This window comes from Oryza brachyantha, chromosome 11 (assembly GCF_000231095.2).
Source record: "Oryza brachyantha chromosome 11, ObraRS2, whole genome shotgun sequence".
Classification (NCBI taxonomy): Eukaryota; Viridiplantae; Streptophyta; class Magnoliopsida; order Poales; family Poaceae; genus Oryza; species Oryza brachyantha.
In genome coordinates, this window is record NC_023173.2 from 2,188,277 (window position 1) to 2,202,058 (window position 13,782).

Genomic DNA, 13,782 nt, shown 5'->3' on the forward strand with positions numbered 1-13,782 from the left:
CCAACCTATGTAAACAGGTTGAAAAATTCTAATATACTGGTGAGCATATGTTGTAATTCGTCTATCGTCCTAACAAACTTTCAGTGCAAACTATCACTAAAATAGAGAGGAAAAAAAATAGAAGTAGCATTAGAGAGTAAAGTAAACTGTTTCCAATAGTCCAGGGTGTAAAATGAGCCAAAAATAATAGTTAGGGGACTAAGTGCTCCGATGGAATAGTTCGGGGGAGTAAAATGGACTTTTTTCAAAAATAAATAACTAGACAATTAAATGAACAATAAGAGTTACAATGTAGAATTAAAATCAGGTACCCATCTAGAACTAGAGATCATAGCTTGCTTTCAAGCAATAGTAGCTTAAAGTATGAACATTCACTGAGGTTTCATACATGTTTAAATTCCTCTCTGCGAGCAAAACAACCACCAGGGTATAATCATTCTAGCCAATTATCTCCAACACAAGTCATATACCCACCCATTAAGGATAAATCATCCAGACTTTTCCCTGTTAGGGATTCTATGATGGCCAGGTAAACTATAGTAACCCAGCAGCTATCGCTCATGAATCAGCAGAAGACCAGCTTCTTATAGCACCAGTCAACTTTTCGTACCTATGGAAGATGCTCCTGTAGATCAGCATCTGAGGTAGTCAACAACCACAATAGAATGAACCTGACAAAAGCAGACAGTTAACTTGGTCCAGAATTCCAGAAGTTCTATCATACACTGAGTATAAATACTAAATAAAACCGAATCACGTGACAAGGTAACAATACTATTTTTTTTAACCCAGCGTATACAATCTACAATAGTGTTATATTAAAAAAAAACTAGGATTTGCTATACACATATTGTATTCCAAAGGTTATGGTCACGACAGATGCCAATTGTAACAACGGAAGGCAGTGGTAAAAAAAATTCAAAACACTAGTTGCATAAGGTATCCAGGGTTGCAACATAGCAGCTAGGCAATGAATCATATTACTCCCTAACAGCAGTAAACATGATTAACAACAAACATAGTCCACAAATGGCATCAGTCTATGTTTCCGGGAAGATGCATAGAAGAAAAAACACAAATATTTGAATTCATTTTTGTAGATTTGCAAGACTATTAATGCAAACTCACAGCTAAATTTTCATATCATGCACTATCAGTGTGCTCGTGTGGACAACCACCATGGGCTTGCAAACTCATCTGGGTGTAACAATCAATACTTTGGGAAATCTTGCAACTTCTAACATGTAAACATCAGAATCTAAACTGAAAACATGTCTGCCCAAAATGTGTGGCAGCAATGACTCAGTCACAATGTGCTATCATATCTCAATAACATAAACATGCAATACCATGATAGAGATAAACTTGGTAACTCGACTCATGCTTATTTACTCTTATTACTCAGTTCCCACAATCAAGGGAACTGTGATGTAAGGGTATTGTTCCTTTTGTTTTCCATGTTTTTCAGATTGAAGCATGTTAATACAAGACTCCAATTGAGCAAGTATCCCTGGAATACATTGTTTCACTCATTTCAGCTTAGCTTTCCACCGTGAGTCAGAGAATATACATACCAATATGACAGCTTTATAACATGCATATCTCGCAAGAAATGGTGCTCTCTATTCACATAGATGTGCACAAACAAACAAATAAGTTAATCATACAGCTGTGCATAGACAAATCTCATTCCTTTGAAAGAAATGCTCACAAACATATAAAAATACAAAAGGGATGATTCCATGCTATATAGTTCTGCCAGATTTCCATTTACTAACTTTGGATGTAGGTAAACACAACGTTAATCACCCTACATATATTGGCCTGGAGGTGCAATACTCACAACCAAGCTGTCATACATTGCCCTAAGATTAGCACAGTGATTCTCCTTCGAATTGACCCATACCATAGTGCCGTTTCATTTCTATATTCAACTTCAACGACCAAACAGGGAGTACTTTGACTTGTGAGTTAGAAGACCCCGTGGAAATAAGTACAAACAAAATCTAAGTCAAGCTCATCAAATCCAGAACAAGGTTGCAACGGCCAAGTTTTGAAATCCTGATCAACTTTAAACCTCCTCAATATAATTACATATCCGGCCACACCACACGGTTGTTCCTACTCCTACAATCCAATCCATACATGAACTTCACCAGTAAGCTTTACGGTAGATAAATAGGGGATCAAAGGATCAGTAGTAGGAGTGTAGGACTAACCTTCACAAGAGTACGTCGCAGCGGCGGGCAGGGCCATTGAACGCCGCCTCCGTCCCATTCTTGCCGTGGAAAGTGACGGGCACGCCGTCGCACATGACCCTCATGACCCTCCGGCGCGTGCGCCAGCCGCCCCGGTCGAAGACGGCGACCGCGGCGAGCCTAACCTGGACCTGCATGGTGCCGACGCCCCCGCCCTTGAGAGGAGCCGCGTCGTCGGAGCCGACGTAGGCCCCGTCGACCTCGAGGCGGAAGGCGAGCGTAGTGGTGTTGCGGGGCGGCTGCGCGAAGGGGGGAAGCGTGGCGACGGCGATGGGAGAGGAAGGGGCGAGGGAGACGGAGGCGAGCGGGGAGAAGTAGGTGACGGTGAGCTTGGAGTTGGGGTTGGCGGCGAGGAGGGCGGCGTCGAAGGAGGCGGAGAGGGAGGAGTTGGCGGCGGAGTAGTTGACGCGGGAGAGGCTGAGCGACGCGAGGGAGAAGGCCGGGACGCGCGGGCGGAGCAGCAGCCAGACGATGAAGGTGGCGGCGCCGAGGAGGAGGAAGGCGGCGACGACGAGGCCGAGGAGGCGGCGGACGCAGGTGGGCGGAGGCGGGTGCGGCGGGTAGGGGTGGTGGTGCGGATGCGGCGGCGGCGGCGGAGGCGGGTAGTGCGGGTGGTAGGCGTGCGGCGGCGGGTGCGGGGCCGGGTACGGGTAGGCGACGCCGAAGGCCGCCGTGCCGTTGGCGGCGGGGTAGGCGGCGGCGTTGGAGGAGGGGGGAGGTGGCGCGTGGTTGGCCGGGTACCCCATGGCGTGGGGCGGAGGCGGCGGGGACTTGGGGCCGGGGCGATCGGGCGGGTGGGCGGCGGCGGCGGAGGAGGAGGAGGGATGCATCGGCGGCGGCGGTGGAGTCCGATCGATCCGGCGATGGCGATGGCGATGGCGATGGATCTAGTCTAGTCTAGTCCAGTGGAGTCGAGGGGGAGAAGAAGGGAGCAATCAATTTGTCGGTTCCAACCGCTCGGTGCTTCTCTATTCGTATTTTTTACGGCTTTTGTTTTTCCTCTTGTTGATTGACGGTGCCACGGTGGTGGACTGGGTAGAAAAAAAAAAGCTTATCTTTTCGTTTTAAATAAGTATAAGTAAAAACTTATTAGTAACAACTATGTTGAATAAAAGTTTGTATATACTTGAGTGATGTAAAAATAATGGTTAAAAAATAAATTTCGATAAAAACACTCTAAAATATACTCTAAGTTTTTTTTTAAAATTTTGTACTCGTATTTTCTTGTGTTTGTTGACCCGATCGTTGACTAAAATGATAACTCAGGGTTACTGCAAGGATGTTGACATTTATCTTTTTCTCAACAAGGCTGTAATCTCAATAATGGTCTCTTTGTGGCCTAATACACAATGGTACTTGGTTTTCCCCTCGATATTAGGCTTTTTCCGACGGATGGACCGAACAACCCCTGATATTTTCTTTATTTTTTAAACTTTTTATAAATAATTTTATTATTAAACCTCGAAAGAAAAAATATTTTTACCGTAAACCTTTTAGTCACATCAGTGTTGGTGGCAAGACAAAACAACGCTATCATGCAAGCTAATATACTAGTAACACAAAATTGCCACACCAGTATTGGTGGCCTGGCAAACCGTCACGCCAATGCTATCATGCAAGCTAGTTGGCGTGACAGACTTGCCACACCAGTAACACATAGCTACCACGTTAGTGTCGGTGGTCTAGTAGCATGTCACGCTAAATACTCTACGTGGTAGCGTTATCTTATCACGTCAATATTAGTAGTGTCATCAAAAGTTTCATACAGATAAACTATTTTCTCTTAAAAATTTTACAACCCCCTAACTTTACGCCTTCTCGTATTACTAATTTCCTAATCTCTGTAATGCTCACGATCTGTGGCTAACTCACCATCACATCTACCGCCTATAACCAACGATGCCACCCCCACACTTGAACCTCAACCTCGGCCATCTGCCATCCGTTGAGCTTTCTATTCAGCTCGTTTAGAAAAAAAAGGACTCCCAATATATATATAGCCTTGTCTCAGACTGTTTGAATTGGTGCAAATTCTTCCTGTTGCAATGCTGGTTGCTGTGAGAGTCTCTTCATCAATAAATTATATGAAAATAGGCTAAAATTAGAATGAAGAAAAAAAATACTTGAATGATTGCTTGGTTACATTTTTGGGGAGTCCTTTGTTTCAACAAGCTTAATGGAAAGCTCAACTCAAATTACTGAGATTTCTGTAATATGATTTGTTTCTACCGGATTAATGTTACTGCTAATTTAATATATTTACCCCTCATTTTTTGTTCTTCATATGAAATAATTGTTTGTAATTGTGCATACTCAGCCATAAATTCCTACGTCCACAGCTAAGTTTTACTTTATCTTATCAGTCAACTTATATTCTTTTTCTCCATTTTATCTCCAACGACCGTATTACTCTCAACTATCCCCATTTAATAGGAGGCAATATGTCATTTTTTTCTTCTCCATAATTTACACCCTCTCTCTCCCTTTATCCTAATAGATAAACGATTCTAGAGATGAATCTAAACAAATGTTTGTACGGATTGATCCTCAGAATCTTTTACATTCAAAAACAGAGGCAATACCTACTTTGGATGGAATATAGTAATTGCATGGGCAACATTGCCATCCAACCGGTTGATTGACATTGGGCCACTCCTGATGATATTTATGTTGATTGATATTGGGCCACTCCCGTTGATATTTATGCACCGAATATATACCAGAAAGGAAGAACATAAAAGAGGACATATTCATCAGACTATCATGGAGGACTCCAACTTGTGCTTGAAAGAAAAAAAATCTCTTAAGAAACAAGCTACCACCGGGCCAAATTTCTGCCAAAATAATCAAGCATTTATTCCGAGAAATATCTCCGAAAACGTGAGTCGGAACACGAGTGCAACGAACACGGTTTTCCCATGAGAAGAGGATGATGCTGCTGCAGCATGATCTAAGCCGAATGACGTGATGAGTTAGGCCAAGTTCTAGAGGAAAGTGGGTAAGTTAACTTAGTCAACGCGAAAAACGGAGTAATAGATTAATACATAATTAATTAATTATTAATTATTAAAAAAATATGAAATAGATTAATATGATTTTTTAAAACAATTTTCCTATAGAAATTTTTTGTAAAAAATATACCGTTTAGCCGTTCGAAAAGCATGCACGTGAAAAAACCTACTGCCTCGAAGACGGCCTTAGCATTTGAGAGTGACCGAGAAGGCAAGTGAAGTGATGAGGAGTGGGAGAAGCACAAATCATACGTGCAAGAACAACTCAGGTCTTATTCAGTTTGTAAATTTTGTTTTAAAAACATCATATCAAATTTCTAGACACACATTTAAAGTATTAAATGTAGTGTAATTACAAAATAAATTTTAGATTCCGTCTGAAAACCGCGAAACTAATTTTTTGAGTCTAATTAATCCGTCATTAGCACATGTTGTTATTGTAGCACTTATGGCTAATCACGTTCTAATTAGGCAAAAAGATTCGTCTCACGATTTTCTTTATAACTATATAATTAGTTTTAATGTTTATATATATTTAATGTTTTATTTAGATGTCTAAAGATTCGATATAATTTCTTTAGAAAGGCCTCATTAAAGGCTTTGGTCACGATATGCTCAGCTCACCACGGTGAATCGATTCGCGCTCAGCTTGACATCCTCCCATTTAGTAAGACGAGCGAGAGTAAGTAAAATGAGCTAGCTCGGCTCGTCCGGACTCGTTATCTTAAAAACAAGTTAGTTCACCTTGGCTTTGACTCGTTAATGAGTTAAAAATTTAGCTCAGCTTAGCTGACTCATTAAGTCTGTTAAGCTCGTTAACGAGCTATATCTTATTTAAATTATTTCTATAATTTATAAATTTATTACATATTAATATTAGAATAAATATAAACAAAAATATACTAAATATAATATTTGGACGTGATTATAGGACTAAACACTAGTTAATAAACACAATGATTTTTTGTATTAATGATAGTTACGGACAGCTTGCAAGCTGGCTTCGAGCCGAGCTGTGCTTAATACGAGCCGATCTAAGCCATTAGCTGTGAGTTTTTTTAACCCTGTCTTTTTTTAACCCTATCTTTTTCTTCTGCTTGTACTCTGTTTTTTTTTCTGCTTGAGCTTATATGCCAAAATTTAAAACTTTTATTTAAATTTCGAGTTAATTTTAGGGTTTTCACCGAAGTTTTTTTTATATTAACTTTTAATTGCTAAGAATACACGTATAAAAGTTTTATTTATAAGTTATTTTTGGTTTGTCCACCCTACTTTCATACCACCGTCCTACGCGTCTCAGACGTGACGTTGCAGCCTTGCAATCTGGTAAAGCTCAGCAATCGCCTGTGTAAAACCTTGTTCAGTTACTAAAAATTTTTGTCCCAAAGATCACGTCGAGCGTTTGATCAGATGTCGAAAGAGATTTTCGGACACGAATGAAAAAACGAATTTCACAGCTCGCCTGGAAACCGCGAGATGAATCTTTTGAGCCTAATTAATCCGCCATTAGCACATATTGGTTACTGTAGAACTTATGGCTAATCATGTACTAATTATACTCAAAAGATTTATCAAACGATTTTCCTTATAACTGTGTAATTAGTTTGTATTTTTATCTATGTTTTAGTACTCTATCTAAGTGTCAAAGATTCAATGTAATGTTTTTAGAAAAAGTTTTTGAAACTAGTCCTGTCACTGGAGAAAAAGAGGTGGAGAAAGTGCAAATAGTGTAAAAGGAATAAGTGATAGATAAAAAGTGTGGTCGTTGCTTCTTTGAGCCTGAACCTTCTTCACCCCTTCTTTTGAGAAAGAAACACAACAGTCTCATTTATTATGCCTTTCCGTCCAAAACTCCAAGCGTCTAATAATAGTACCATCTCACTGCTATAAGCAATATTCTACAGAACAAAACACAGATGATCGTTGGATGCATAAATGGATTAGCAGTAGTCTAAACACCAGAACAGAACACTGCTAACCTGCTGTGTTTGCCACTCAATAGTGGAAGAAATTTGCTCTCTTGCAAGAGTTGCAGTTACTGTTATGTGCATTGGTAGCGTATCGATGTGGCAATACGTTGTAATGCAAAGAATCATTAGCTGCTTGGACGGAAAAGAAATACTTGCATAAGTCGACAACTCGCGCTGTTCAGCTTCTTATGTTATTCACTGCTCAGCGCTTCTGATCCCCCCATTGCTGTCCTTCGAAGAACTCCCCCAACAGTTGCTCCACCATTTCTGCGCTGTACCTCACGTACTTATGCGGGTTCTTGCCATTCTCGACAAGGTTACTGCACGTCAAATGTATAAAGTAATGTCATTATCTTACAAACAGGAGGGCACAAAAGCGTTGCAGAAATAGCCACTGTCACGCTCACGCCACTATCACATCGTGCGTGCACTATGCAGCTGCGCTGCTGGTTGACAACTAGACGCACACTGTAATGTTGGGAGTCTTGGATATGAAGAAAGGAACAAAGGTAATGGCAAATGCTAATATGGACATTTGACAGTGAAACATTTAACAGGATGGGGTAGTGCGTAATAGCCTTATAGCTTCTGTTAACATAAGACATATTTTCTTGCAGGGGATTGACAAATAGGAGTTTAGAAGGGTGATTGTTTGGCTTAGGCAAAAGACATATTTCCAAATGAAAAATAGTTCGTGAATAAAACTTTTATATACATATCCTTAGCGTCTAAAAGCCAAGGCTGAAAAATAAACTACGTTGAAAACACTATAAAATCAACCTCAAATTTAAGGTTGAGAATTTAAATTTTGGTTTATAAGTATAAGCAGAAACGAAAAGATAGGGTGTATGATACTAGATCTAATTCATAAGTTAAAATTTCAGACGCGTGAAGTAATCAATTGCATGGAGGGCACTGGGTGCAGTTCAGCACAGCTGTCGTACTTATGGTGAAACGGAGAAGAACAAAAGTGACTGCGGACTTACCCGAAACGTTTAACAAACGACCGATAGGCTGGTAGCAAAACCTCGGCTACCGCAAGCCTCAAAGATTCACGCAATTCTTGATCAGGTACAATCCATTGAGACTGCTTTGCATGGAGCTCTTCAAATTGCATGTTAAAAGATTTAAACCTGCCGACAAAAAAACCACAATGTTTTATGACTAATGATTCTGCTATCCACATTTATACCCAAGCAGTGAAAACAAGCTGCCAAGGTACTAACCGTTCTTTGATCATAGCTCTTGAAACACCACTACTGCTAAGATCTGATGCTGTTGATGAACCAGTGCTACCTGCACCTTGTATGGAAAGTGTCTGGAGAATCTGAAACGACAGGAGCATAGAAGATAGAGATTATAACAAACAGATTCAATATGTACAATCATGTACCCAAAGATGAGTATCACGTTATTCAATATGTACAATCATGCATCCAAAGATAGAGTAGCCCGTTAACTAGTGAATCCACAGTGCTTGATTTCATGAAGAAAAGAGAAACCCAGGCCTTACTACTATCTCTGCAGCTCAGCATTGCTACATAAATTAGTTTACAAAATTGAGTTAATGGGGCATGTGTATACGTTGAATTTCTTAATACTAGTTGTGTACATGTAATTTACAGATCCTGTAGTTTTCAATCTACTGATAAGATCACAGTAAGTACAATTGCACTTTTAAGCTCGTCTTTGTAAATAATTAAATTTGGGAATAACCAACTCAAATTTGAACCAGCTAACACAAAAAAGAGGTAAGTGGACCGCAATGTCACAAGTATCTTTCCACTGTGATTCTTAACTGTATTGCATTTGCGCAACTAGCAGTCTAGCACACCAAGAAGTCAGGTTCAGAAATGTAAACACCGTGCAGCCAAATGAAAAGAAAAGGTGGTCTGCCAATAACTGAAGAATTCGTTGATTCACTAACCTTTGCCCAAGCAACACGTTTATATTGATTGGCATTTTGCTGGACAATCCTGCGGTGCCTCTGAATCCAGTCATCACCAAGTATATCCTTCGCTTCGGATCTTAAGCAAATCAGGGGAACATTAAGTGAGCAGATTACCAGAATATTCTAGGACGCAGATCTGAAGAGAGGAGGCAAACATACCTGCGAACAGATCTAACCATATAATGGATGTTGTTCATAAGAAATAAGTTAGTTAAGGCAGGATCCCTATACTGTTTTGACTTTCCATCCAAGTTATTCTGCAGGGCTTGCATTATCCTCATGGTAACAATAGTAAGTTGAGATTCTGTCTCACTACCAGTTTCAAATTCCTGAAATAGTAGCTTCAGTGTTGACTGATAACTGTTCATATAAGAAAATTGTGTTAGTTTGCAATTTGAATACGATAGCAGGAAGACCATTAATAAGTTACAACTTTCTTGATGAACAAGTGAATAAGCTGATAGAGAACAGGTCTATCTGGAGCCTTAGATAAGAGGTTTTCTTTCGAACCCTTAGGAATTACTAGTATATATTTGAAAAGGTCCAGATATTCCCCTAAACCTAAAACACCTTAAAATGTAAGACAAAGGCATAATAGAAAGAGAATGGTACATACCTCCTAATGTTTGTATAGAAAGGAAGGGTCCAAAAAAGATTGATACAAGTAGTGTGTACAATGGGAAGTGCAGATCATAAGGGAAAAGCAAAATTATCTAAATTATGCATGACCATTAAAAGGAAATCGAACTCTTTCTACTTCCTCTAATTAGTCATTTTGTACATTCTCCTTAATGGATGTGAAATTCAGGATAATTATCAAAGGGTAGAATTATATAAACATATAATCCCATTCACATAGATAACTGTAATGTACCATACTTATATTATAGTGATCTAAAAATCTAAAAGTCCATGAATTCGAATACTAGGTTATAAAATGGAATACTTACTCAAACAAGAATTTAACATAATTAATCACATAGCTGGTCAAAGGATGCACAGTTCCATCATTAACAATAGTCTTGGAAGCATCCTTTTCAACAGCATCCTCAAAATCAGCAAAGGTTTCTTGAGCAGTCTGAGCCAAGCGCTTAGTCAAGCTCAATGAAGCCTTCCGCATCTCAGAGCATGATTGTCCTTCAAAAATCACCTCCATCTGGTAACATGTTCAAATAAGGGTAGGATTAAAATTTTTGTGGTCGCATAGTGATGGAAAAACATAACATGAAAATATCTCAAGTTAACTCTAGAAGCAAATAATTAGTAAATCAAGTTGGTTACAAGTCTCATTAAATGACTTCCAGGATACCTCAGATTGAAGTTCACGCATTACTTCATACATATCTAGCAATACAAACAGCTTTTCAGGAGACCGTTTGCTTTTAGCAACAGCATCTCCAAAGCTTAGAAGAGTCACAACACTATTTGCTGTCAGTTCAGCAAAACATTGGTCCTTATTGAAGTTGACACCATCAAAAATCTGGTCGCAGATTTTTCTTTCTCCTGCTAGTAGCAGCTTGACCTATATGATAAGCAAAATATGTGAGCTTGGTTCTCAGGTCTGAACTGAAACTACACAATACGGGCCTATTCTCGGAAGGGTCGTCACCCCAATTCGCATAAAGTGAATCCAGTTTCCAATTTTGGCCTCCAAAGCTTCCCATTGCATCTTTTGTACATCCTCTTTACTAAGCTTCTCTACTCCCAGCTTCTGAAGGCTCAATTCTAGTGCTGAACCACGGGACTCTCTGAAGAAAGAACAAAACTAGCTTGATATTTTTGCACAACTATGGTGTTAAAAACTCAGGATAGTTTTTGGAAAGAAACTGAGAAAGAAGGTAAAACTAATCCAGCACAGATGTAAAAATCATAATTCAAACCCACCTGTAAACTTTATGGCATGATTGCTGATTTCCCGCTTGAACCAGTTGCTGAGCTATGTCATTCATGAGGGGCAGTATCCTAGGAGGAATTAGTGTTGGTGTCCGGTATACAGCAGTCTCCAAGCTTTTGGATGGATGCTCAGAGTGGCCAGCATTCCCTCGATCACCATCAGGATCATCTTTTGTTGGCCGCAGAGACTTGGGAAGACAATCAAAGAGGCGATCGGGTTCAATAGGTTTGCTGCAGGTAGAGAACAGTATAATGTAACTACTCTTTCACTCTCCTTTCAGGAAAAAAAAACTATTCTTTCCTTGGCATACAAGCAATAGGCATTAGAGTACATATTTCAGGTGTGGACCATGGGGAGAGAAAGAGCATCTTACCTATATGTAGTCATCAGCTGCCTAAATTCCTCTTCAATTTTGAGAGCAGACTTAGCCAACAGATTGTTGACATGATTCAGAACTCCTTCACTGCTCTTGAAGTTCTTGTTTGAGGAAAAGAAGCGAACGATGCCTTTGAGCAGATCCACTGCCTCAAGGTAGCTCTCTAAATCCTCATGAGGACCCTTCAGTACTGCTGCCTCAGCCTACAGCTCGAAAGCAACATTTGCGCAAAAAATCACAAATCTATTAAAGCTTCCAAAACTGCAGAAATGCAGAGTCTGTATTTGAAGCATTGCAACATCAAGCCAATTTGCAGCATGCACACGCAGAACTACTATACTAGTGACGAATTTCGATTAGCTATCAATTTGGCTTAGTAAAATCATCTAATAACTTATTCAGAAATGTTCAGAACTTCTAAACCTACTGAAAATGGATTTGCAACAGTGTGCCATTTGTCCACCATATATCCTCATACTTAGTCCATCCAGATCCACACAATGTCATTATCCACAACACCATCCAACCCCAAACATTCAAAATTCAGTGTCAAATTCATCTAAAAATGTCGGCAATTTCACGGTGGAAGTAAAGTACCCTGCGGGCAAGGTCGAACTGGGAGAGGATGCCGTCGGCAGCCTTGATCGTCTTGTCGATGTTCTCGTGCGCCATCCGGATCGCGTGAGTCCTCACCTGCGGCGCCCACCACAGAATCATACAGAGTTCATATGAATCCCGCGCCGCGCTGGTACAAATTCCGCCGAATCAAAACGGAAAATGGTTGAAATGTGTGAGCGGGGGGCACTTAGGTGTGGATACCTGGGTTGGGCGCATGGCAGCCTCGAGCCCGGAGAGGCGGTGGTCGAAGGAGCCGAGGATGGTGACCATCCCCTCCGTGTTCCCCTGGCTCCTCTGCAGCGAGTCCCGCAGCATGGTCGCCCGCCGCTCCAACGCCTCCACCGTCCGCGGCAGAGCCGCCGTCGCCACCGCCATGTAGTCTTCCTCCTCCTCCTCCTCCTCCTCACAGATCAAGCGAACCTCCACCCCTCCCTCTCCGCGCGATCTCGAGGAAGCGAGGAGAGGCGTCGCGTGCGGGGGGGGGGGGGGGGGTCTTCTTCCACCAGAAGGCTCCGGAGCGAGGCTTCTGGAAGAATCTGGAGAGGTAGAAGCGTGAGGCGGTGGCAATGGGGATGCGTGAACGCGCGCCGGAATTGGTGGGTGGTGGTGGTGGTGGTGGTCGTCGGCGACGACGTGGTTGAGGAAGGAGGAGGAGGGAGATGGGTGAGGCCGTGAGGGGGAGAAGAATCGTTCCGTTCGAACGCGCGCTGCAAGGTTCGTGCGACGAGTTGACCGTTGACTACACGGGCGGCTCGGATTGCACGCGGCTTGGGGGCTTGGCCGTGGACAGGGTGTGCCTCGAGATTCGTGTAGCGGGAGGCTCCGAGGCTGCTGTAGAGGTGGGCAAAATAAACCGGCAACGAACATCGAACCGAACCGCACTGAGAATTGAAGTAGCTGCTTTAGAAAAAAGAGAGAATTGAAGTACCGATTTTTTTTTTATTGTCGGTTGGCTTTTGGCTTAGGGACGGTTTATTTCGATGCTTACCGAAAACAACCGAGAAACTAAAAACCTCACGTAGGAGTTAGTTATCCGTGTTGTCCCAAATAATTAGTGTATGCATGCACAAAATTTTCTTTTTTCAAGTAGGTGCGAGAACCATCAACCATCGCAGGTTGTGTGTCATGCATGTGTGACATGCCTAGTAGGTACGGGATGGCGGGACCCATCAACCCTTTGCTCCTTGGTGGTATAAAAATGAACCCAAGGAAATCAAATAATTTTCTTTGGTTTTTATTTAAAGAATTGTTGTTTGTTAGCTAATTCGGTTTCTATTTTACATAAATCAATCTTAGCTTAAATAGAAGAAACCGAATCAAGCAAATCGATAAAACCGAATGTCCTCCCATAGCTGGCTAGTCAAGCTTAGGGATGGGATGGACGGTTGGATTGGTGCAGGCGGCGAGTTAATAGTATCGGGAGTTTGGGACACTTGCAGGAGTTTTTTTTATTTGGTACTGGTATTAATCGGGATACCGTCCAATTATGAAAAAAAGTATTTTCTATATAAAATATGTAATATAATGTATAAATTTACATATATAATATTGATTTTGGTAATGTAAATTTACGTTTTAAAACTTGAACATACTTTTTCATACTATTTTTCAATCTATGCATGCTTTTTCATATTATTTTTCAATCTATTTATTTTAGATCATGTTTCCTTAGGTCAGTCTCAATATGGTTTCGTGTAGATGTTA

At 41.1% G+C, this 13,782-nt stretch overlaps 2 protein-coding genes across 4 annotated transcripts; both read right to left on the bottom strand.

The window, feature by feature from the left end:
- Positions 1 to 246: 246 nt before the first annotated feature.
- Positions 247 to 3,200, bottom strand: LOC102713134 (forkhead box protein D1-like). 2 transcript variants are annotated; one of them, XM_006663168.2, is made up of 2 exons: positions 2,220 to 3,200; positions 247 to 671 (listed from the first exon to the last, which is right to left on the bottom strand). In XM_006663168.2, the coding sequence occupies exon 1, from the start codon at positions 3,086 to 3,088 to the stop codon at positions 2,222 to 2,224; it is 867 nt and encodes a 288-aa protein (XP_006663231.2). In that variant the 5' UTR covers positions 3,089 to 3,200; the 3' UTR covers positions 247 to 671; positions 2,220 to 2,221. The 2 variants fall into 2 exon arrangements, with proteins under 2 accessions (XP_006663231.2, XP_040384529.1); XM_040528595.1 differs by lacking the exon at positions 247 to 671 and adding an exon at positions 685 to 2,127.
- A 3,659-nt stretch (positions 3,201 to 6,859) lies between these two features.
- LOC102700563 (exocyst complex component EXO70A1-like) lies at positions 6,860 to 12,538 on the bottom strand. 2 transcript variants are annotated; one of them, XR_001551365.1, is made up of 13 exons: positions 12,280 to 12,538; positions 12,058 to 12,153; positions 11,458 to 11,663; positions 11,075 to 11,314; positions 10,800 to 10,938; positions 10,500 to 10,712; positions 10,141 to 10,346; positions 9,350 to 9,550; positions 9,167 to 9,266; positions 8,466 to 8,566; positions 8,226 to 8,372; positions 7,249 to 7,559; positions 6,860 to 7,167 (listed from the first exon to the last, which is right to left on the bottom strand). XR_001551365.1 is itself a non-coding variant. In XM_006662687.2 (12 exons), the coding sequence occupies exons 1-12, from the start codon at positions 12,451 to 12,453 to the stop codon at positions 7,442 to 7,444; spliced, it is 1,941 nt and encodes a 646-aa protein (XP_006662750.1). In that variant the 5' UTR covers positions 12,454 to 12,538; the 3' UTR covers positions 6,860 to 7,441. The 2 variants fall into 2 exon arrangements, 1 of the variants encoding a protein (XP_006662750.1); XM_006662687.2 differs by having other exon boundaries at positions 6,860 to 7,559.
- Positions 12,539 to 13,782: the final 1,244 nt, after the last annotated feature.